The sequence below is a fragment of the Colius striatus genome, chromosome 2 (assembly GCF_028858725.1).
Source record: "Colius striatus isolate bColStr4 chromosome 2, bColStr4.1.hap1, whole genome shotgun sequence".
Classification (NCBI taxonomy): Eukaryota; Metazoa; Chordata; class Aves; order Coliiformes; family Coliidae; genus Colius; species Colius striatus.
This window is the reverse complement of record NC_084760.1, coordinates 76331551-76353835: the sequence shown is the minus strand read 5'-3', so window position 1 is coordinate 76353835 and position 22285 is coordinate 76331551. Positions and strand designations below refer to the sequence as shown.

Sequence of the window (22285 nt, the reverse complement as noted above, 5' to 3'; positions counted from 1 at the left end):
CAATGAGGTACATTTCCCAGTTAAGCTTATACCACAAATCTTTTTAGTGCTGCAGCAGATGCCATCTCTACTGGTACATGTGCCAATGCAATTCCATCTCTTGGGGCAATTTTTATATTCCCTTATATCATTGAATGAAAAGTGTTGCAAAGAAGTCCAGTGTAGGAAAGTCTGTTCTGGCCTCTAGGAGTTGTCGAATGTAGGACTTCTGGACCTTGTTAACTCTCTACAAGATACTGTGCTGTGTCATGGATCTGGACCACCTCAGGTGAGACCTACCTCCACCTCCTGCAAAATCTGAGTCATGAAGGTAACACTAGGTTTACTTTCCTTTATTTCCTCAGTGGATTCTTTAAGAAGGTGTATATGGCACTGTGAGCATGTCAGTTGTCATCCTGGGTAATTAATCCAGAGATCAACAGCACTGAACAGAAATGGCTGCTACACACTGAGCCACTTCTGGAACTGGCAGCTGTTTCCCCCATGATGGCACACAAATAGGAGTATATGCCAGAGGAACCAGTCCTCTGTGTGCAAGGATAGCCACAGAGATGTAGAAGCATCATCCCTGTCCCTTTTCATGTTTCGATCTCCTTTGCTTTACTCCTCTCTGAAATTTCAGTTCTCATTAAAAAACTCTAGATGAAGAAGTTAGTTTGAGTTACTAACAAGACAGTGATATAAGGAGTTATACCATTTCTCATTTACAGTGGTATAAACTAAGAGCATAAAATAAAGTATAAAGTTCAGTTCCACCAAAGTCAACATAGGTCTGCCAAAGACCAGAGCTGGCAAGTTAGCATACAAGAGCAAGCTGGAAAGAGCTTCCTTCTTGCCCTCAGGTCTCCACAGAAGCTGGCCTAAGTGAAGGGCAGCAGGTTTTAACATCCACTTCCCCCCAAGCTAAAACTGAGATCAGGAGCTAAACAGGACTAGGAGGTCTTCTGCCAATTTGGTAGAAAGATGGAAAGTTGTAGGATTGCAGATAATTTCTTTATTCCCAGCAGAGTTGTCAGCTATGAGCAGTTGGTACATGGATGCAGCAATAACGCAATCATCTCATCTTAATTTAGAATATTTCTGTGCTAACAGCCTGCTTCTGTTCAAATAAACTGGCTAGCATGGGGAGGCTGGCTGCTTCTGGACTCTGGGGTTTTTGATCAACAGCATATCTTATTGACCAAGAGGTAGGTCTGAGGCCTGACCTGAATGTGGCCCTGGTCTCTGGAGCAATGGTAATATGTCTTTTTCACTGTCTGAAAAAATTACATCTAGGTTGGGGTTTGTCTAATATACTTAGAAATGGGTTTATGGGTGAGCTGAAAACCTCAGCTTCTGGCCATTGATATATAAGCTATGGGGTTGTAGATGCTCACTCTCTCACACTCATTTGTGACTAGCAAATTCAGAGGTTTAGGACTCTATTTTCTTAACCCGCTAGCTGCAAAACTCTCACTAAACTAAATGGAGTCATTCAACTGAGTGCCAAGGCATTTCAGTGCTTTAAAGTGAATACCAGTGCATTTACATGCCTCCTGGTGTGCTGACTGTTTGAATCCCAGAGGAAAGACCTCCTTCCCTACTGCCCCTAAATCATGCCACTTCATCATCCAGGTCCCCCAGGGATTCCTCATCTATGGTCTTTTGTGTGGATGTTCATTCATAATTTAAACTCACAAACTCTCTCTGACAATATCCTAACTAGGAATAAACCTGTCACATCTCCAGGGTACGGTATCCAACAGGGGTCCAGTCTGCTGAAAGGGAATTCAGATGGAGAATAGGAGATTTGGTTCAAGCTCTAAAAGTGTCCTGAAATTAATGCCTTAGGTGACTTTGTATTTTTACTGAGGAATGCTTTATGCAACTCTGTCTTTTCATGACTCATAGTGGTAAAAAAACCCTACATTACAGCTCATCTCTTTTTGAGAATGAGATCTGTCTGCATTTAGCCTCAACCTGCTGAGATGAATAGCGTAGCCTTTCTGGGGTTTTAAGTCTTCTGTATTTCTCCCTAAAATTCTAAAATCTCCATATTTTCAATAGATGAGAGCTTTCTTCCAATAGACACGTGAGAGCTTTCTTCCCATTTATATATGAAGTATGATATATGTTATATATAATGTTAGATTTATACTTGAGCTATTTTATAAACTACATAGTCCTACTGGCATTGGTGAGAGCATCCAGCATGCATAGAATTAAGTGTATGAGGGACAAATTTCACCATGCCTACACAACCCCCAAATTATCATCATCTTCTCTCACATGTATAGTTTCTCATTAATTAAAAAGAAAGATTTGTTACTACAAATAAAAAAATTTCTACAGTTTTAAGGGATAACGACTGAGCAACTGTCGAGGTAAAAAAACCCTTATTTCCCGTTTATGTACCAGAATTACAGTGTGCTATTTGTTGGGGAAAAAACAACAACAAGTACAAGCAGCAATTCAGCTATTCCAGGAAATTCCTACTCATCCAAAATAAATCCTTTCCATATTGTGATGTACCCATGGCAGAATGCTGTAAAAAGTACATCCAAATATATTAACGCAAACATCAGATAACAGTTTGTTTAGGTCAGTTCCTGAGACCTCTTTTGTTGTCCACAATTTTTCACATGAAAGGAATACGTCTTTATTTTTAGTGGCTCTTCAGTTGGTTGAGCTGTTGGTTTTTCCAGGAACGATGTAGTTAATATCAACTGGTTGTACCCCTACTAATCCTCCAAAAGTGGGGACCAGCAAGAACTGTCCCACTGTATAGATGCAGAAAGAAGTTAGACTTAGGAATTGTATGTAAAGCATAGAATCATATAATTATTATGGTTGGAAGAGGCCTTCAAGTTCAAGTCCAACCACTCACCTCGCACTGCCAAGCCCATCACTAAACTAAACTATGTCCCTCAGCACCTCATCTATGCATCTTTTAAATATCTCCAGGTATGGTGGCCTTCTCCCTGGACAGCCCATTCCCATGTTTTGCAACCCCTTTGGTAAAAATGTTCTTCCTAATATCCAATCTAAACCCCACCTGGTGCAACTTGAGCCTATTTCCTCTAGTCCTATCAGTTGTTGGAAGAAGAGACTGACCTCTACCTCACTACAGCCTCCTTTCAGGTAGTTGTAGAGAGTGATCGTGTCTCCCCTCAGCCTCTTCTTCTCCAAGCTAAACATTCCCAGCTCCCTCAGCCACTCCTCATCAGACTTGTCCTCCAGACTTTTCACCAGCTTTGTTGCCCATCTCTGAAAATGCTTCAGCACCTCAGTGTCCTTCTTGTAGTGAGGAGCCCAGAACTGGACACAGTATTCAAGGTGCAGCCTCACCAGTGCCCAGTACAGGGGGACAATCACTTCCTCGGCCCTGCTGGCCACAATATTTCTGATACAAGCCAGGATGCCACTGGCCTTCGTGGCTACCTAGACAGCACTGCTGGCTCACTGTCAGACGGCTATCGATTAACACCCCAAGGTCCTTTTCCTCTTGACAGCTTTCCAGCCACTCTGCCCCAAGCCTGTAGCGTTACATGGAGTTGATGTGGCCCAAGTGCAGCACTCGGCAGTTGGCCTTGTTGAACCTCATACAATTGGCAGAGAGAGTGAAAATAGGTTTAAGATAATCTGAAGCTGGTGTAAGGGAGGTCTAATTTACAAAAAAAAAAAAAAAAAAAATCAAGGTGAATTTTGTCAATGAACTCAAATGAGCTGCTGTATACATTATGGGGAGAAAAAAGGAATGAGCGTGACATTAAGGTGGATTTCCCTGCGCTGAGTATGTATCAAAACTGTTTGGCTAACAGAGGTCGAGAGAATCTATAACACACTTGGGAATAGAATTTTTTAATGTTGAGTTTTCATAAGTACCATATGGCTATATGTGGCTTGAGGTAGTTGGCAGAAGTCAGAGGTCACTTGAGAAGACACAAACTCAGGTGCAGCCTGAGGATGCTTCACATGGCCAAAAGACCCTTTAGTTCTCTTAGTAACACTACTTACTGGAGTGGAGAGCAAGTGCAATAGGAAGACGTCCTTGTCAGTACCGAGGCTTGGATTTTACACATCACTAGCAGGAGTTAAGGTGCCCTCAGAGAGTTAGTCCAGACCTCCTGTCACTTCCTGCAGTGGGCTCAGGCCCACACTGGGCTGAACCAAGCACACCACTGGAAGAGTATGTGCCTCTTTGCAGGCTATTTAGGAAGTTCAGAATAAAAACTGCCTCAAGTGCTTCATTCATGCTAAAGCTGGATGGTCTATGCCTGTGGTGACCAAACAGCTGTGGTGACAGGCAGCTGCTTCCCTCTTTGCCTTGATGCTGCCCACATGGTCAGGCAGGTGTCTGCATCACTCCCCCATGGTACCTGAGACGAGGAAGGACTCCCTCCAGCGTGGCAGGGACAGGGACCGGACCCCGTTGGAGAAGCTCCCACGGTAACTGGAATGGCCAGCAATTTTCTGGACGAGGATCTTCCCACCTGTGTTGTCAATTATACCACTGCAAGGGGAAAACATCATGTCTGAGGGTGGAAATTCCCCCAAAAGACTTAGAAACTGTTCAAGAAGTATGAGACGTTCACTCTTACCTTTAAACCATAGGTTGTATTGGAGCTGTGATGCTACCACTAAGTTTGCTGCTAAGAAATATTTGTGCTTCTTCCATATAAAGAAGAGCAGTTTGTTACAAAGTGCTGTTGGGATCTGTTTGCTCTTCCCACTGTGTTTAAGCTTGACTTAGTTGCAGACAAGAATAAACTACCTCTATTAAAATTCCTGCAAGCTTGATTGAATGACTGAAGATACAGGGGGAGGTACTCAGAGGAGTTTTCAGGCCTGTAACAGGAGTTTTAAATCATGTAACAAAATCAAAAACTTGAGGCAAACCTACCACTTACTGACTTCTGTAAAACTCTAATGTTTTCTTTGAAATCCAGCAGATGTTATCTGAAAAAAAACAGCCTGGTCCTGACCTCAGCCTGGAGTAAACTGAGCATAATATTTCTGTAAGCTGTAGAAAACCTGCCAGGCTCCATTAAATTTATGCTATAAAATTTGTGTTATTCTTTTTCTTGTCCAGTGTCCTTTTCTGTGGCAGGAAAGCATATTGCTCAGCCTTTGATGTCAAGGATGTTTAAATTCCAGTCTGGTGGACCAAAACCCATCCCAGAAGTACAAGAGTTATATGTATTCATCACTGGTGATATGCCTATTTTTTTCCCTGAAGCTTAGTTAGTAGCAGCAGCTCCATCCCTATTTTCCACTTGAATGATAATGGTACAATTTGCTATGGATGAATGGGAGATCTGTAGATCTCAAGACACTTCTCCAAAGATTAAGAAATGTCTTCAAAGATGATGGTTTTCAATAGGAATACAGGTTTGACAACACTTTATAAGACTGGATCCATTGCACCACGCATGATCTTTGTCACAGGTTTTCTACTAGAACAAGCAGCCTGTGATCAAACCTGCAAAGTAGTGGGAACTTTAAAGAGTTTGAAAAGCCAAGAGCTCCCTTGACTGAAATGATGGTTTTGTCTGAGTGTCTTGCTCATTTAAACTCACTCACCTGTGAATTGCAGCATTACACACACTGGAAAAGGAAGCATAAATGTCTGTGCCATAAACACGGTGTTTCACATCTTGACATCCGGGAGGGCATTTTGCAATGAATTCTGGATTGATTATCTTCCCTGCCTTGACGTCACAATCAATCTGGGGTATATCTGTGAGTGCAAAATCTTGGTAAAGTCACATTGAATATTTTCATAGCTGAATGCTTTTATCATAAAACAATAACTGAGGGACAGGATTGCCCTCCTCTTATGCCTTAGTATCAATGGTTTTGAGATGCAAGGCATGTCTGTATGTTTTGCATCTACAGTATAACATATAATAATGTCTATGCCGAGGGATGTGGCAGTAACTAAGGATGGAATAAAGAAGCCTGAGGATATTTCTGACCTTCAGTGTTTGCTTCTCTAAAGGAAATATCCATTATTACACTTTGCTGGAGAGAGAATGAAATGTAGTCACGCAGGCTGTGGGTAACAGGTAGGAAGAAGGGGGTAGGGTGAGTCAGGAAGGACTGTGCACACATGAGACAGGATGCTTCCTGAGCCTCCTACCGTGCTTTTGGAGCTCTGTGCTATCTATAACAGCAGGCTGCAGCCACAGCCCATTATCTTGTCCTTAATTTTAAAAAAATTATTTGCAGAGTACAATTTACTGTGAACAAGGAGCTTAAGTGTGATTTCACAACCTCATAGTAGGCTGTTTTGACAGCCAAATGAGCAAAATAATCTGTAGACAGAAATGCTCTTACAGCAGTACAGCTGAAAGTTATTCATCCTGCTGCACAGGACATGCATCATTTGTCTCATGCTAATCAGTTGCATATGCTTTGTGTTACAGCAGGTCCATTTCATATATTTCTCTGTCTCTCTCTGAAAACTTTAGTGCTTCCTTAGATGCTTTTATGGTAACTAATGACTTAAGGAGACAACTTTTAGTAGTGAAGTACACGATTTCCCCTTTACACATGTTCAATAGGACACACTTAGTGATTTGCCTTCAACAAAAGATTGTTAGTTAACAAACCTTTCCATTAGCTCTGCAGACAATTGTGAAGAGTTACCAGAATGTAACCTCACTTCGCACCTTTTTTATGCACCAGACATGCCTGCTGTAAAGCAGCCAACAACTGGGACCACTTACATAGCTTAGTCTTTTTCGTCTTCTTTGTGGCTTCCTTAGCTGCATATGTACACACAAGAAACACATCTAAAACAATGAAAACATAGTATCAGGAAAAAAGATGAAATATCAAAGTCAGTCACCACAAGTTTCTGTGCATGATTTTTCCCCGATTGGAATCAACATGTTGAAAAGGTGTAAAGGGATTATTCTTAGCCACAGACAGGTTTCTACCTGTTGGTTTACTTTGCAGTCAAGAAGGAATCTACCGTGTGGCAGTTTTTTGAAAGAGATTAGAAATCAATTCAGTTCACACATTCATCTGTTGAATTCACTATCAAGAGATGCCATTGGGTCACAGAATCATAGAATCTCAAGAGCTGGGACCTTGAATGATCATCTAGTCCAGGCCCCGACCAGAGCAGGACCTCCTAGAGTAGGTCACACAGGAACTCATCCAAGTGGGTTCTGGATGAGTCTATGTGGTCCAGAAGACCGTGAAAGGCTCCAGTACTTCCAGAAGCAGTGAAAACACTTTGTAATTGGTGTGACAGAGGTGTCAGTGAAAAAACATGCTCTGTGCATAAAGCAACTGGGAAGTTAGGGAGAGAAAGATCATTTTTAGTAGCCTGGTGGGGAGGTTATTCTGTAATTGTGTGTTGTTCACTCAGTGGTGGTAGTGGGCTTGGGATACTGGGCAGCATTACGCACTGTATGAGGTTCTGGTGTGACATGTCCCAGTATCCTGCCCCAGCAAGGGCACTGATTTTCTTCAGTAAGCAGAATTATGATTTGAAAACTGTAAAAGAGACATATGCTGTTATGTTAAAACATACAGAACCTTATGTGCGCATAGCTTACCTTGTTAGGTTACTTGCTAAGTGCATGACAAACAGCAGCTCTTCATTCTCTGTGCTTATTTTATAAGCAATATATTATAGGTAATTAATAACTTCATTACAAATAACTTGACTTTCCTATTCACCTTTCACTTCTCTGAGCTTTCAGAGGTAATTGAAGCTCTTAATGATGTGTTGGCTGATCCACTGTTAGATTAATCTTACTAGAATATGCAACAGCAGTCTTACGTCTTTCTTTTATGTGCTTTTCCCCCTAGACTGGTTGCAGAGAGTTTGTGCACTTGAAACAAGCTCCTAGAACTTGCTTAAAAGAAAAATCAGTCTCACAGTGTCTGAAGTGACAATGTATAGATTCAGTATTGTTGTCTTTTGACACTGGACCAGTTGTGTAAGAAAGACAAAACTGTAGTTAAAAAAAACCACAAGTAAACTAGCAAAAAATAAAGTGCAAAGTCTCAACTACGTGTGATGTTAGGGCATAATTGTATGTGGAGAAAGTAATTTGATCTCTCAGTAAAGACAGAAGAACTACATAGCTACAAATTTGAACTAAGAATGGCTATCCTGTCAGACTTGAGGATCCCAGCTAGAGGAAACATTGTCTGAGAATATCATAATTAAACAACTCATACAGCTCTGTTAGCCTGTGTGGTGGCTGCATCTCCATCAAAGGGAGACATGTAAGTAAAGTGCAGTAAGAAATCATGCTTGATCAACCAGGGTGTTTATGTAAGATCTAAGTGTTCATGTAAGATAAATTGCAAATTCCAGAGACTCTACATACTCCCCCAAAACAAGTTCCTATCTATCTGCTAGGTGAAATAAAATAAGGCATATTTATAACCTTTTTCCTTTGGTACCTTCTTGTTCATGGAAAAAGCAAGAATATGAGGTAAAACCAAGAAGAGATAGTCCCACATAAAAAATAGATGATTTTTCTTTGGAGGAAGTCTTTACATTACAGGCTTATTCCAGGCCCAGTTATGCCATCTGATATGGACTGCTTGCAGCTGGTCATGTTTCTGTAAAGCTGTGCTGAGGCTTACTCCACATGCTGTTGAGAGCTTCATCAGCCATGGAGGCCAAAGGGGAGAAGACGCCAGCATCCACTGGTCAGCCAAGGCAGCAGAGTACAAACTCACAAACTGCTAATTGCAGCACATTAACCATACTTACCAAAGAAGGCCACAATGACTGTGGCTTTCATGGTGAGTAAAGCAAAATCTGGATTTATCACTAAGGAGCACTGAAAAGGGAAAGAAGAATACATCAGATGGCATTCAGAGGTATGGCAGATGACACCCAAACAGTGGACTAGGCACTTTTCTTCACCCTTTCACAGTCCTCACATGCTGCATCCTCTTCTCACGCTTTGTAGAGCAGCTGATGTCCCCAGAGGAGATGGTGTTTGAGTTGTGGCACTCTTATGGACTAATTTTTTTACTTCTGGTTTTTTACTTATTTTTTGCTCTTTTGCCTCAAGAAACTAAGATTTTATTCCACATACTTATTTCTGAAACCAGTGGCAGGAGAGGGCACCAGTGATAGGTATGGACACTCTGAGACCTATTCAAGTTCATTCACCACTCTTCTAAGACATAATCACAGAATCATATTGTGTGCACCATGTAATCTCAGAAACATAATGGGATCATAAGTGCATTAATTCCTGAAGGATGTTATCTAAAGTATCTTGCAATTATGCCATCATTTGTGAGCCAAATTACTGGTTTCTTTCCTTTTCTGAAGAGATGTGTGTGTGTGAGGACCTGAGATTAAGAGGACTCACCCAGAACATCCGGACAACATTTTTTTCTGGGTCTGCATATGTGGTTCCTGACCCCTGCCATCCCTGAAGCTCTTGGCTGGGCTACAAGAACACTAACTTATCAGAGATAACCCCTTTTGGCTTCTTCTGGGCAGCATGTCTCATTATGCTTCTGCAGTAATTTGGTAACTGTTGAGGAAAACCTGGGTTTGTCACTCATCAGTACTCTCAGCCACTAAAATATTATAAGATGTTTGACAAATATTAGAGTAAAAAGTCTGAGAAGGAGAAAATATTGGTGGTGTTAAACAGAAAAAAAACTTAAACAAACTCTGTCTTCAAAGAAACTGGTTACATGCTTACAAATGGAAAAACTTGTACCAGAATGAAAGTTAGTTTGCTGTCAAGGAAGAAAATACGTGGGATGTTAAAACTGCAAATTATCAGAAAAAGCAAGATACCTCCTGGAAAAATGGCACTGGTAGATTTCACATAGCAATTAATGCGCTCAGAAGCAGGGCTTCAGCTACCCCAGAAAGAAATTTAGACTGACACAGCAGGTACAAGAGATTAAAAAATCCGCAATATGTCTTGATACACAGGGTTTCCACACTTTTTATTTTAATGCACTTCTTTTTCAAGCAAGTCACAAGCTTCTTAAATGAGGATGACTGAAACTAAACTGAGTTCAGCCAGTTCTAGGCCTATGTAATTTATAACCCTTTTTACATAGAACAGCTGCATGTCTGATTTTTGCTTCTGTGCAACAGAGAATTTCAAGCATCAGAACATACTAACAGTATCACTTCCTAATAATATTCGGTCTTTCCTTAATAAGCTCCTTAAAACAGCCTTCCTGATGGCTGCAAAAGCTGAAGGCAACAGAAGGCACAGAACTGAATCCTAGGGGTCTGGAAAGTGGTTCAGCACACTGATTGTGCCTTTCTGCAAATCAATGGACAGCTGGGATGAGCCCAGATTGTACAAACCATAGCACCAAGAGCAGCTATATGATAATATTGTGCTGCCACTGTTAGTTTATGTGAAAAACCTTGCCCATCTCCTGGAAGAAAAATCCATGTTTACTGTGGTATATTTCCACTATGAAGCTACTAAAGGAATTAATAACAAGCTGTAGAAGAGTTCAGAGGCACTTTTCTTTCCACTTATATGTCTCAACCCATCACCATGTCTTAAGTATCAAAAAAGTTGCTCCCCCTGCAATAAATTCTCACTTCAGGTCAATTTCAGAAAAAGAAGAGGCAGAAAAAGAGCTGCAAGTCATTTGCAGAGCCACAATGTACCATTACAGACTGTGCTGGCACTGACTTAGACTTTGGAAAAGGCATCTTAATATGAGCATTCCCAAAACCTGCAGTGAATAAATTCAGAAGTGGCATCTTTAAATAAAGTGAAAGACAGCTATGAAAATTTGTCCTGACAGCATTTGCTCAGTGCTGAGGTATTCTCATCTCCTGGTTAATTACAGTAGAAAAGATCTGAGATGGTAAAGGATCCATGTAAAATCTTGCTTCATGGGTGGGTTGCTGTGTGCTTTGTGGAGAGAGTCCAACACTAAACTTTTCCTATCTCACAAGATGCATGACCTCCAGTGCCACCAGTGTTGCATAAGACTTCTCCTTGTTTTCTGAGGATCCTGCTGATCCCAAACTTTGCTGTCCTCAAGCCAAGGCCATACCAAGAGCCATCCCAGTCCTCTTGGGTGGCACTATCCCAGGCTTGGCTGCAATTGCAATCTATATCTAGTCTACTGGTTGCATTGCTTCTCAAAGCAATAGAAAGTAGATCTTTTCCCCAAACTATTATGTATTTCCTGCAGAAAGTGACCCAGAAATCTAAAAGGAGTTCATATGTAAAGCTCATCAGATGCAAATGAGTTCAGCAGACCCCCTAGCTTGTAATAACAGATATTTTATCAATAAGAGAGTTAACAGAAGCATTTAGACAAGGCTGTTAGGTTTCTTTAACAGATTTGTTGTCATAGCTACAGAGAAAAGCATCTTATTGTGGACTCTGTATTTTTGCTGATGCAGTTTATACTAGTATAATGACGGGAATAATAGTAAAGAAACTTTTTTTCCCATTATATTAATTTATACATTAAGCACTGGCACGTCAGGAAAAAATGCATAGACATCCTGTGACACATCTCTGGTGTCAATGCTCTCAAGGGGGAGGCCTGGCTTTCAGACTTTGGACTGTTACAAGGGGAGAAAGCACAGGAGGATTTACGCTGACAACAATTAAGTGGTCCAAGCTTTCCATTGTGGGACGTCTGTGTGCATTCATTGTATCTGTGGTCTAGGGAGTCACCTGATTTAAGCTGTGTGAGATCTCCTGTACTGTGCACTAGCGTGACATATGCTACTTCAAACTGGTAAAAGGAGCAACAGCCTGGAATAAAATAGTGGGGTTTTTTTCTTTCTCAGGGGAGGAAAGGAAAAGCAGGGCTCTAATCCATGCATGTGGCAGGCTTCTTAGTCCAAGTAGATCTACTGTGAGGTCTGGGGTATCTGTAGATCAAGAATGATACTTCGCCATTAAACACAGAGCTGTTGCTCCTTTGTTCCTTTAGCAAATGAATACATTCTGTTAAAACAAACCCAAAACTTTCTATTGTAGGTTGGCCTGGAGTATGAGATTTCTCATCAGATTTCCATTAATGCAGTGTTTGTAGTCCCAGTCAGCCCTGGTAACTAGGGACTGTTCAGTATGAAACCTCCTAAATTGTGTGCTGGATCTTTGTTAATCAAAGTACATTTTCTCATCTATATCCTTCAGCCTGCCATGACAGAAATTACCCGTATGCCAAGAAACCAGCTAAGTATATGTATTACATTAGTATGTGTTTAAATCCCAGCTAAGTCAAGTACAAATTACAGTAAGAAGCACCTCCTCCAGTGTTTTCCAGTGCAGATCCTATTTCACCTGTTGAAATCAAATTTCTATTTGAAAGAATGTTGATTACTTCTTGCTTATCAGAAATACTTGAAAAAGCTGGAACGTCAGGGAAGAGATAGAGTTAAGAAACTGTTATTTCTGCATCTAAAGTAAGATTTTTCATACTGGCGTTTTATTAGCAGTTTGACTTTTAGAAAGATCTGAGAGAGCTGCAACATGCTACAAACGAACAGATGCTTTAAATCCATATACATTGTCACTGTATGTCAAATGATAAGATTTTCTGATGGAAGTGTAGGTTTTAAGTTCCTGATTTTTGCATTAGGCACTGCTGTCTGTTCTGCATGCAGACTGAAATTCTTTGCTGCTGCCACGTGTTTTGTCTCTGCAGGAGTAAGCAGTTTATTTCCTGTAATCTCCTGCACTGCAGAAATTAATTTGTGGACTCTCTTTGTATCACAGTAGTGTGTGTTATTTTTCCACTTCTTCAAAGGACTGTAATATTGCAGCGGCACTGGCACCATAAGAAACAGAAGTGGATTTTGTTTGAAAGCTATCTGAGCAAGTAGCATGGAGCTAACAACATGATCTCTAAGCACTGTGGGTTGAATGAAGTATGTGCCCTTTAGGGGAAAATCAAGTGGGCTTGGTGTAGGTGTGAGTAAACTGATTTGGATAAACAAGAGCTGATCGCCATTTTCTATAATAAAATATTTTAGATTTCTTTTTTGTTTCCTTTTACCTCTTCTCAAAGAACTGTTTAACCCTTTCTTTGCTTCGTGCTCATATTCTGTCCCCATAGCAGTACAACTGTTTATTTTGGTACACATGTGATTTAGTTTCTCTCCCTCTCCTGTCAGATGGAAGGAATAATGTAACCTCAGTGTGCTGTGGCTGTTTATTTTAAAAAGGCAGGTAATGAGTTCTGCTGAGTAAGAAAAGCTGGACTGATAACTGTATTTCATTTTAGAGGCTTAGGTTGCCCTCTAGGTATCCCAGGCCAGGACAAAAAATGTAAGATCCAAGGTGCAGTTTTGCAAGAGTGAGCTTATTTGCATGCGATGCTGGACTTTATTCTTTGAGTAGTCTGAAAGAAAATATACCCATTCTGGAATTAAAAAATACAACAGATCTCCTCACTTTCTGCTACAAAAACTCCTTATTATTTCATATATGAAGGAAATTGCAAGTGGCTTATTTCAACTGAAGCAAGGGAAAGCTAATGTCTATATTATCACAATCTGAAAAGATTAAAGATTATATACTTTATCATATTGAAGAGAAGCAAAGAAATTAATTGCTCATAATGTTTGTAGGAAGTGTCAGTAAGAAACTTTTGGTTTCCAGTACTGTGTGTACTCTTCGATCTTCTTCAGCTTTTGCAGGAGCCTCTGCTGTGGTTGCAAACCCCACATCTTGGCCAGACAGCTAGAGACAGGTGGAACTAGGACTGAGAACCCAAAAATGTTTCCTGGAGGTGATGCTGAGCTTAACAGCACCGTGGTGAACTCTGATTAATGATTCAGCACCTCAAAGAGCTGACATGGAAAGCCAGGCTTTTATGGCTGCAGAACTTTCCCTTGTGGTAGAGGAGCTGTAATATATATCAGGCATTGCACATTAGGCAATTGTGTGTTTCACAAAATGTACAACGAAACCACTGCTAAACAAGTTGCTGAACCTGGGGACAGCTTGTGCTTTTGCCTTAAAGAGTCTTTGCATTAACATACACAGCTATCATTAGGATTACAGTCAGGACTATTAATTCTGCATAATTTCCTTTATCACTTAAGCAGTAGCTACAAACTGTTGACTCGCTGCTTTCTGTGTTCCCATGAATCTTACACCCATTCAGCAGTGGTACTCCACCCCCACAGTAGTGACCCCTTTGACTGCAGGGCGTTGGCTGCTGCAGTGTTTTAGACCTTTTAACTCCAAAGATGGGTGCTGAGGGCTTGGACACTGCTCTGTTTCTTGATCATGTGCTGGTTTATGCCATGCTGGTTTACAACATGATTTACACTAGGCTGCTTCACAGTCTTGGCCCTGTTTCTCTGGGTTGGCTTACAGCCTATCAGCATGTGGTAACTGGAGGTAGCTTGGTCTGTTTAGCTGGGTGTTCTGTGAGCTGCTGAAAAGGGGTGTCAGCCTATTGCCCCTAACAAAAAAAAAAATGAAACCCATGGAAAGTTTCCCTATGTGGCCTGGAAGACCCTGGCTACCCAGTGCTAGCTCAGAGGTGGTCAGAGCCTCTGCTTGGAGAAGCCCCAAGACTTCAGTATGACCCTGGAGAGTGCAGAGGCCTCACCTCTTGCAGGCTTCTACAAAGTGATTGAAGAGATTTTTTTGACAGCCAGGGTACCATCCCCAAGGGTACCAAAGACGCCTGGGCACATTCTTCCCTCTCTACTGAAATTTGACTACTGTGCATCTGGGATCCTAATAACTGCGAAGATGCTCAAGGAGACTTCTGCAGCCCTGTGGTTTGGACACAGGATTTTCCCTCACCCTGAACTCATGCTAGTTTTTATGCAGTAGTGAGCTATTGTGAAGTACATGCCTCTTCCAGGAGCAAAGACAGAGACTCAGTCTCTGCTCTGCTTCCAGGCAAGCAGGAAATCAGACCACTTCTCATTTACTTTCTGACCCCACACTTGGCATTCTTGGTTGCATAGGGTTCCTGCTTTATCACAGAGTATGGAAGGGGTGAGGTATCCCAGTCTCTTGTCTCTGGAGTCTGATGATGCAGGACCTATTTGGTGATGAAGTTGGGTTCACTCTGAGATCACAGACAGCCCTGATACAATTATCCCTGATCAAAAGTTCTCACCACTTGCTTATAATTACAAAAGCTTTTATTGTTGTGGCTGACACATCATGTTTTAAATGATGCCTGCTCATTTCTATGAGATCCCTGACTCAGAAGAGGACTAAGGGGAACTGTCAGTAACCAGCACCTCTTGTGGGGTACCTGTCAAGTCAGTCTCAAGTCATTGAAGTGAATTATGGGTGGATTCAGAGGTCCAAATTCCACCTAAGTTGCACTTTGGGCACCAGAGCTCTTTTTTTCCGAGCTACCTTAAGAAATGTTTATATGCAGATTTACAAGAAGAATTTATTCCAAAATAGCTTCAATCAGGCAGATAGAATGAAGAGATGCTATACCCAGCAATTTAGAGCCAAATAAAAACGCACAAACCGCTCTCAAACAAACTCATTTTGTGTTCATGTAATGCTCTGAAATTAAACTAACATTAGGTTGAAATAACACTGACAAATGATTTCTCTACTTTCCACAGAGTTCTTTCAGAAGGTAATTTATTTAAACTAGTGTGTCTTAACTTGCCAGAAGTTTCTCAGAGCCTAAACTAAACTCAGTGATTATACTTCTTCATCTGTCTCAGCAAGATAACCATCAATTATGTTGCTTTGACATGCCCTTTCCAGCAAAGGAAGAGATACATTTAGAATACATCACATACTCACAGAGAAAACACAATTTGGACCACCAAGATTATTTCTTTGAGAGTCATTACACTGTACTTTGCTGGTTTCTGTTAATGTATTATGCATTAATTTTTGTCATTGTGGTGTGCCGCTTTTATGTTTTGTTGGGAATCACTGTTAGCTCAAACCTGTGAATCCTTGTCCAGACAACTCCTTTGTTCCATCTTCCTTCCCACTATGGCTCTTATCTGCACATGTATCTGCCCCTCTTGCTCCCAGGCTCAAGCCCACGCTCCCTCTGCATGCCAGAGCTTGCTCACAGTTGCAGAGAACTTCTTTCCCTTTTCTAATTTAACTACTTCTGCCTTCAGTGACACCCCAGCCAGGTACCATTACTATCTGACATCGCTGTTTCCCTGAGAAACTCAGGGCAAAGGGAAGTATGGGCAATTTCACAGTGCCCAAGGGCTCTGCTAGCTTTGTGGCATGAGATTCATGGACACACTTATTTCACTTTTTAGAATGTGCACCATTTGTATTTCCCACAAATGGTTTTAACAGCTGAAAGTGACTTTCTAAGGCACGACACATAGTTTCTTAGGTTGGATGCACAATGAAAAGAGCACTGACTAACCATGCTATTGTGCTGCCTGCAACCTAAGAATGATTGTAGTGTGTCAGAATATGTACTCTGAAGGTACATATTTAGTCTAAAGAGAAGAATTTGTGTTAAAGGCACTGAAGAAATTGCACATTACCTTGGGGGTGGTTTTTGGAATTTCTGTAGCATGTTAAAACAAAACTTGCTGCCTTCTTTTAAGATTTTTTTGGTAGAAACTCAGAAGCAGACATTTAGAGAAACTTTAGGATGTTTACTCTCTGCTTGTTAAAACTATGTGTATCCCTTTACTGCAAGAGTGACCTGAATGCCTAGGTCAAAAGCAAAACTGATCCTTACAAATGCTAGTAAGTTTATACAGCATCTCACAGAAAACCTTTATCAATTCAGCACTGCCTGCAGTCAGTATGACTACTGAGGCTTCACACCAAAGCCATGGACTGCTTGGATAACAATTCAGAAAATATATGGAGTTTAAAAAATATAAATAAATCTAGATCTACCCTGGCACGTGGCAATGGTTTGAAATAAGGCAGTAAGTGGTAAAACTCATCGATGTCCAGTAATGCGTGCTTAATGAAGGAAGCATCTCACACAAAAGACATTCAGGAAATCAGAAGGCACCAGGGAAGCTGTAAAAAGCATTTTGAAAAGCTAAGCTGAAGTCATAGAATCATAGAATCATAGAATTATAGAATGGTAGAGGTTGGAAGGGACCTTTAGATATCATCTAGTCCACCCCCCCCTGCAGAAGCAGGTTCACCTAGATCAGGTTGCAAAGGAACATGTCCAGGTGGTACTTGGCACTGTGGACCTCAGACTACCAAGGCAACAATGATGATAGCAATACATCCCTGCTTCTTGCTGTGTTGATTTGTAAATGTTCAGCTATTTACCATCTTAAGGTAGAATCCAGCTAAGAAATCTGAAAGCAACTTCTAAAGGAAATAAAGTGTTGAACATACTGCCTTCCACTTTCTGTGCCCACTTCTCCAACAGTAGCCAGGATCATATAAAATAAAAGTATTTAAAATAAAAATGTATAAATAAATAAATAAAAGTATTTAAATTTGGACCAGGGCCTTGGAAAGAGTTCTTGCCCTCCAAATAAATGAAAAATAAGTGTACATGCATACACACACCTTAGAATGAAAGCCATAAAATACCTGTTTGAGAACTCTTATGTCTTTGACAGATGAAAAAATATCATTAGCACATCTCATCAGTGTAAGATTCAAGCCACGTACTATTTCAAGGTAACGCAGAATATTAAAATGAACTAGGGAAGTTAATAAAACTTGGACTTTGTGCTGGCTGAAAATCCCCTCCAAAGTCCAAGGTTTTTTTCCAGAGCAGGATGGATTTACTCATTCTGAAATGCTAGCCTTTTATCGTAGCCTTGTCCATAGCACAAGTTGCATCTCCTCCCCGGGGGTTCACAGTAAATAACACCCGATGTTATTATTTTGGCGAAAGCGTTTCTTCCTTCCCAACTCTCATGAAACTAGTTCTGTTCTCAAGGCAACAAAACTGCTATATAACTCTGGGAAAGTCTGCTTCTGTGGTGGAAACCAGTGGAACAAAGTTAAGAAAATAGCTTCAGTTTTGCATTATAGTTCTCTGTAAAAATGATAGTCTTTTGCTCCTTACATTACTTAACATTTTCCTCTTATGTATTTTGCACTTTTGAAACAATACTTCTTCCTGACTAACTGCATTATTTCCTGCTTGGTAACCTTTCCTTCCAGCTCTCTCAGATATCCTATACTTTTAGTTTAGAAAAGACCAATCAATACAAAGGAGGTTACTACAAAAGGCAAATCTGAAAACAACCCCAAAATTCCTTATGGCCCTCAGACATCTTCTAGTGCTGCTTTACTGGGACCTCTGAATTATTTGTCTCCTTGCAGGGTCAACTGCCAAGGGTCAGGATGCTGGACCTCACATTCCAGGAGATTCTGGATGGCCACCTTACCCTATGCCCTGCAGGTATAGCCCAGGCTCCCCCCTTCTTTATGCATGGCATATAGAAGTGCTACCTGGATGCCCAGAGGATAAACGTGAGCTGTTGTGGTAGCCAGGTGCAAAAGTCTGGATCTCCAACCGGCATTCATGTCCTGCTGGCCTATGAGGGGCTCCTGAATGCTTCTCTATTGTCATCTCCAAAGAGATCCTTAGATTTTGAAGTTTGTCCTGTCTCCTTCTTCTGGGTCAGAGGTGAGTCCTGCTCCTCAAGCTCTCACACTGAAAGACTGCAGTGAAGATGGAGCCTTAATGCCTTGTTACTGCGGCAGACTGACATCCCCAGGTAATGGCCATTGCTGCTTTGGCTTTGCTACAGGCTGTTTCACATGTCTCCCTTCAGCAGGGGGCTGCAGCCCAACTGTGACTCAACAAGCACATTCAGGCTGAGATTTCTCACCAGACAGATCTGTTGCTGGGAGCCATTTGAAAACCGTGGACCTGTGAATACTATTTCCATTCTTGAATTACTACAGAAGACAAACTTGTGACTCCATGCTGCTTTTGGGATGAAAGTAAGTTATGGGTTTGCATGAGTGCCAGCTTCATAAATGAGGCTAGTATGGGTAAAGCTGGGTTTCTGTAGACATGCTGTTGGTGGAGAGTCTGGTGAGAGACCTGACATAGTGTGGATCAAGCTGTGTAGCCTTATGGCATGTCTGTTGGCAGCCCATGGCAACTGGCAGGAGTGGGCTCTCTAACATACGGGTCATGCAGACAACATGAGGGATGGCTATGCTTCCAAAACACCATTCCACAGTATCTGAGTGTCCTGGAGGGGACCTAAAGAGCTAGAAAATATGGTGGCAGAGAAAGTGGCCTTTAGAGCCCGGCCCTGGATACTGTGGCAGTGTGTGTGCAGCCAGAAGTTGTTGAGAAATGTGTCTCAGGACCAGGCTGACACCGATTTACTAATTTTGCATATTAGAAGATTTGAAAACCTGTTGTTTTGGCATAGAGATGAATCACGGCATTCTGTTTTTGAGACTCCAAGATCAAAAAGGAAAATTGTGCTTATCACATGGACTGGGAGCAGGAACTTGTAATTGATGGTCTTTCACTTTTAAAACAAAACTAAGCCTGCAGACCTCACTATTGCATAATCCACTTCCATGCTCAGGAAGTTTATTCTGAACTTTGGCTTTAGGAGATTACATACGAGTGAATGGTAATTGGCTCAAATGGTAATTTGCTCAAATCTAATTGTTGCCCAATTTATGTATTTCTTTCTACATATAGATTTCATCATTAACAATAGAAGACATAGACCATGGAAACTTGAAACTTTATGTCCTCAATTAGGAAATACTTTGAGATGCAGTTTGGTAGGAACTCTGTCCCTAAAGCAGGGTGAAAGATGACTTGTCTGACTTGTGTGATGCCTGTATTTGTCCTTGCAAGCAATCCCATTTATACCAAGTTGTTCCACTGCAACCATTCTAAACTTTTCTAACCTTTCTCCTCCTTCATCTGGACACCCATTTCCTTCCTCATTGCCAAACAGCCTCCCTTTCTTCATACGCTTTTTGTCCAAAAACTTCTTCCATCAAGCCCAAGAGAACGAAATACTGGAGTGCTGCAGATGCCTAGCAAGAGAGGTGATAAAGATGGGCTCCCACCAAGGTGAGCAGGGTGGGCTCCCACCATCCTCATCTGGCTGGCAGCTGTGAAAATAGCTCCAGGAGTCTTGGAGCTGTTACCCTTTCTTAACTGACTCACTGCCAGGGCCAGGATACACAGCACTGCTGCCAGCTTTCCTCTATGTCTCAGCCTTGTTCTAGGGACTCAAGGGTAAACTACGTATTTGGAGAAAATAAAAAGAATGGAGCCTTCTGAGTCTCTAAAGGAGCCTGGCAGGGAGAATGGGAGGCACAGAGGTGTCTGCATCCAAACTTCCTTGTAAACAAGTGATTTTGGAGAGGTAAAAATATTTTATGTACAAGTCTGGAGGTGCTGGAAATTCCCAGCTCATCCTGATGGGGACATTAAAGGACTGCATGAAGCTACACAAAACCATTCAGAATTTTCCCAGAATTTTTGGTGCATGTAGACCTGTCACTTGGCAAATGTGTGCTTCTTTTTGCATGGCAACCAACTGCCAGCTGAGACACTGTTGGCTATTGTGTTACATGTGTTTGTATTTACAAAGCCACTTTATAAGGTGACAAGCTGAAAAGCAAATTGCAAATGCAAGTTCATCTTGAAAGTATTCTTTTATATCTGTGCCGATAGGATATCCTGTAGAAGGAGACACTTAAAGGGTAACTGACACAGATTGTGTTCTTAATGTGTCACTGACCTCTTAATGAACTCTGAACCTCTGGAGATAAAGCAAAAGTACTTAATGGGTGCTAGAAAGATGGTTTGGTCTTCACAGTAAGACTTGTGAAGTTAAGAATTGCTTAAACCTAGATGATTTGAATGAAGCAGAGGTGATAAGTACTCTTCTTAATGTAAACTAGCTTCTTGTTTCGGATCTGAGCTCTAGATTTGGGTGCTCTGCTTCAAGATAGAAAGCAAAAGCTTTTTTTGTTTGTTTGTTTGTTTTTTGTTAGTATGCATTTTTCACAAGAAATATTGCTGGTTCCAAGTTATTGAGAAATTGTATTTCTGATAACACTTTCTCTTTTTTTTTTTTCTTTTCCCCAGAGCTCATTTGCTGAAAAACGAGCTTGAATAGGAAGCACAGCCCAAGACAACCCAACCATGTCCTGCTGCAGAGGTGCCAGCTCAGAGAAGGTGGCAGGAGAGGTGAGGGCAAGCTGGCTGTATGATGAGGGAGCAGGCTCTGCTCCTCTGCCCACAGGGCACAGAGGATGTGGGAGCAGCCCTCAGACACCACTAAATGTACAGCTGTCGCAGCACAGAGTTTGGTGCAAAATGTTTGCAGAGCCCAGAGCAAATACTTGGGTAGCTAACCCGTAAGTGCTATGCTGTCAGGACCACCTACTTCTGATACCTCCCAGTGTTTGCAAGGGTCAGATAGTATCCACACAGACTGCAATCTCAGCTGGCTAGTATCGTTTCCCCATAGATGCCTTAGGAGCCTACATAATTGCAGTGGATCCCTGACTTGTCTGTGGGCCACAGAACTGGAAGAAAAGCTCCTCAGTTATACATGCTCCTGTTTTATCTGCACCAAGTCCCTTCACATCCCACTTTTTTCTGCAGCTTGTTTTCTTCAGGGCATTGTCAGGAGGAAGTAAAAGGCAGCCTTCCTGCTCCCATCAGTCCTGCTCACAGCATGCCTGCAGCCCCTTTGAGTCCGGGGGGGAGGGGGGGGGGGGGAGGGGGGGGGGCGGGGGGGGGGGGCCTGACAGAGTTCATAAGGGTGATGGAGGCTGTATGCACCAGACAGTCAGAGTTTAATTTACTAACAGAGATACAATCTAAGTGGCTACAGATTTTCTGGCCACTCCTGTGCCTCTCGGGGCTTCTTCTGTGTCAGGAGGAGGCTGCCTTATCTGCCCAGCATTCACCCAAGTTTTCCAAGTGTGAGATGTGCAGCAAATAAAGGAACTGGGATGCAAAAGAATGGCAGCTGCTCCAGGGCTGTTAGAGAGACTCTTTCACAGGCGAATGAACCGTCAATTTGTAGTAAGACATTATTTTCTAAACATAGCATAAAAACTGTTATCTTGCCTGGCTGGTCATTAGAAGAGAGATAATTATAGTCTCTGTGTGACAGCCTGGCCCAGAACAGGGGCTGCATTGTCCCAGGTCCCAGCTGAGCTCTAGCACAGGCACCCCAGGCCAGCGCTGGGACAAGGGAGCTCCTTGTGCCTCGGCAAGTTCAGAACAGGAATTGAAGTGCCTCTAAGTAGGTGTTAAGCACCTATTTCTCTCTAGTGTTCTGCCCTTAAAAGCTACTCCATGGGAGAAAGGTGAGGACAGTTCTGTGACTGCTGCACTGCATTCTCCATGGCTTTATGTACAGCAAAGATTATGGCTATTATTT

The 22285-nt window shown here is 41.8% G+C and overlaps 1 protein-coding gene across 2 annotated transcripts in view; it reads right to left on the bottom strand.

Moving 5' to 3' along the window:
* VIT (vitrin) overlaps positions 1–8771 on the bottom strand; it is a 34665-nt gene extending 25894 nt beyond the window's left edge. The window contains exons 1-4 of one of the 2 annotated variants that reach the window (XM_010203035.2): positions 8726–8771; positions 6711–6776; positions 5563–5719; positions 4359–4492 (exon numbers count right to left, since the gene is read on the bottom strand). In XM_010203035.2, the coding sequence (XP_010201337.2) occupies positions 4359–4492; positions 5563–5719; positions 6711–6776; positions 8726–8756 (388 nt within the window). In that variant the 5' untranslated portion in view covers positions 8757–8771. The remainder of the gene's footprint in view (positions 1–4358; positions 4493–5562; positions 5720–6710; positions 6777–8725) is intronic. The other variant, XM_061990102.1, reaches the window with a different exon arrangement.
* Between the last annotated feature and the right edge of the window lie 13514 nt (positions 8772–22285).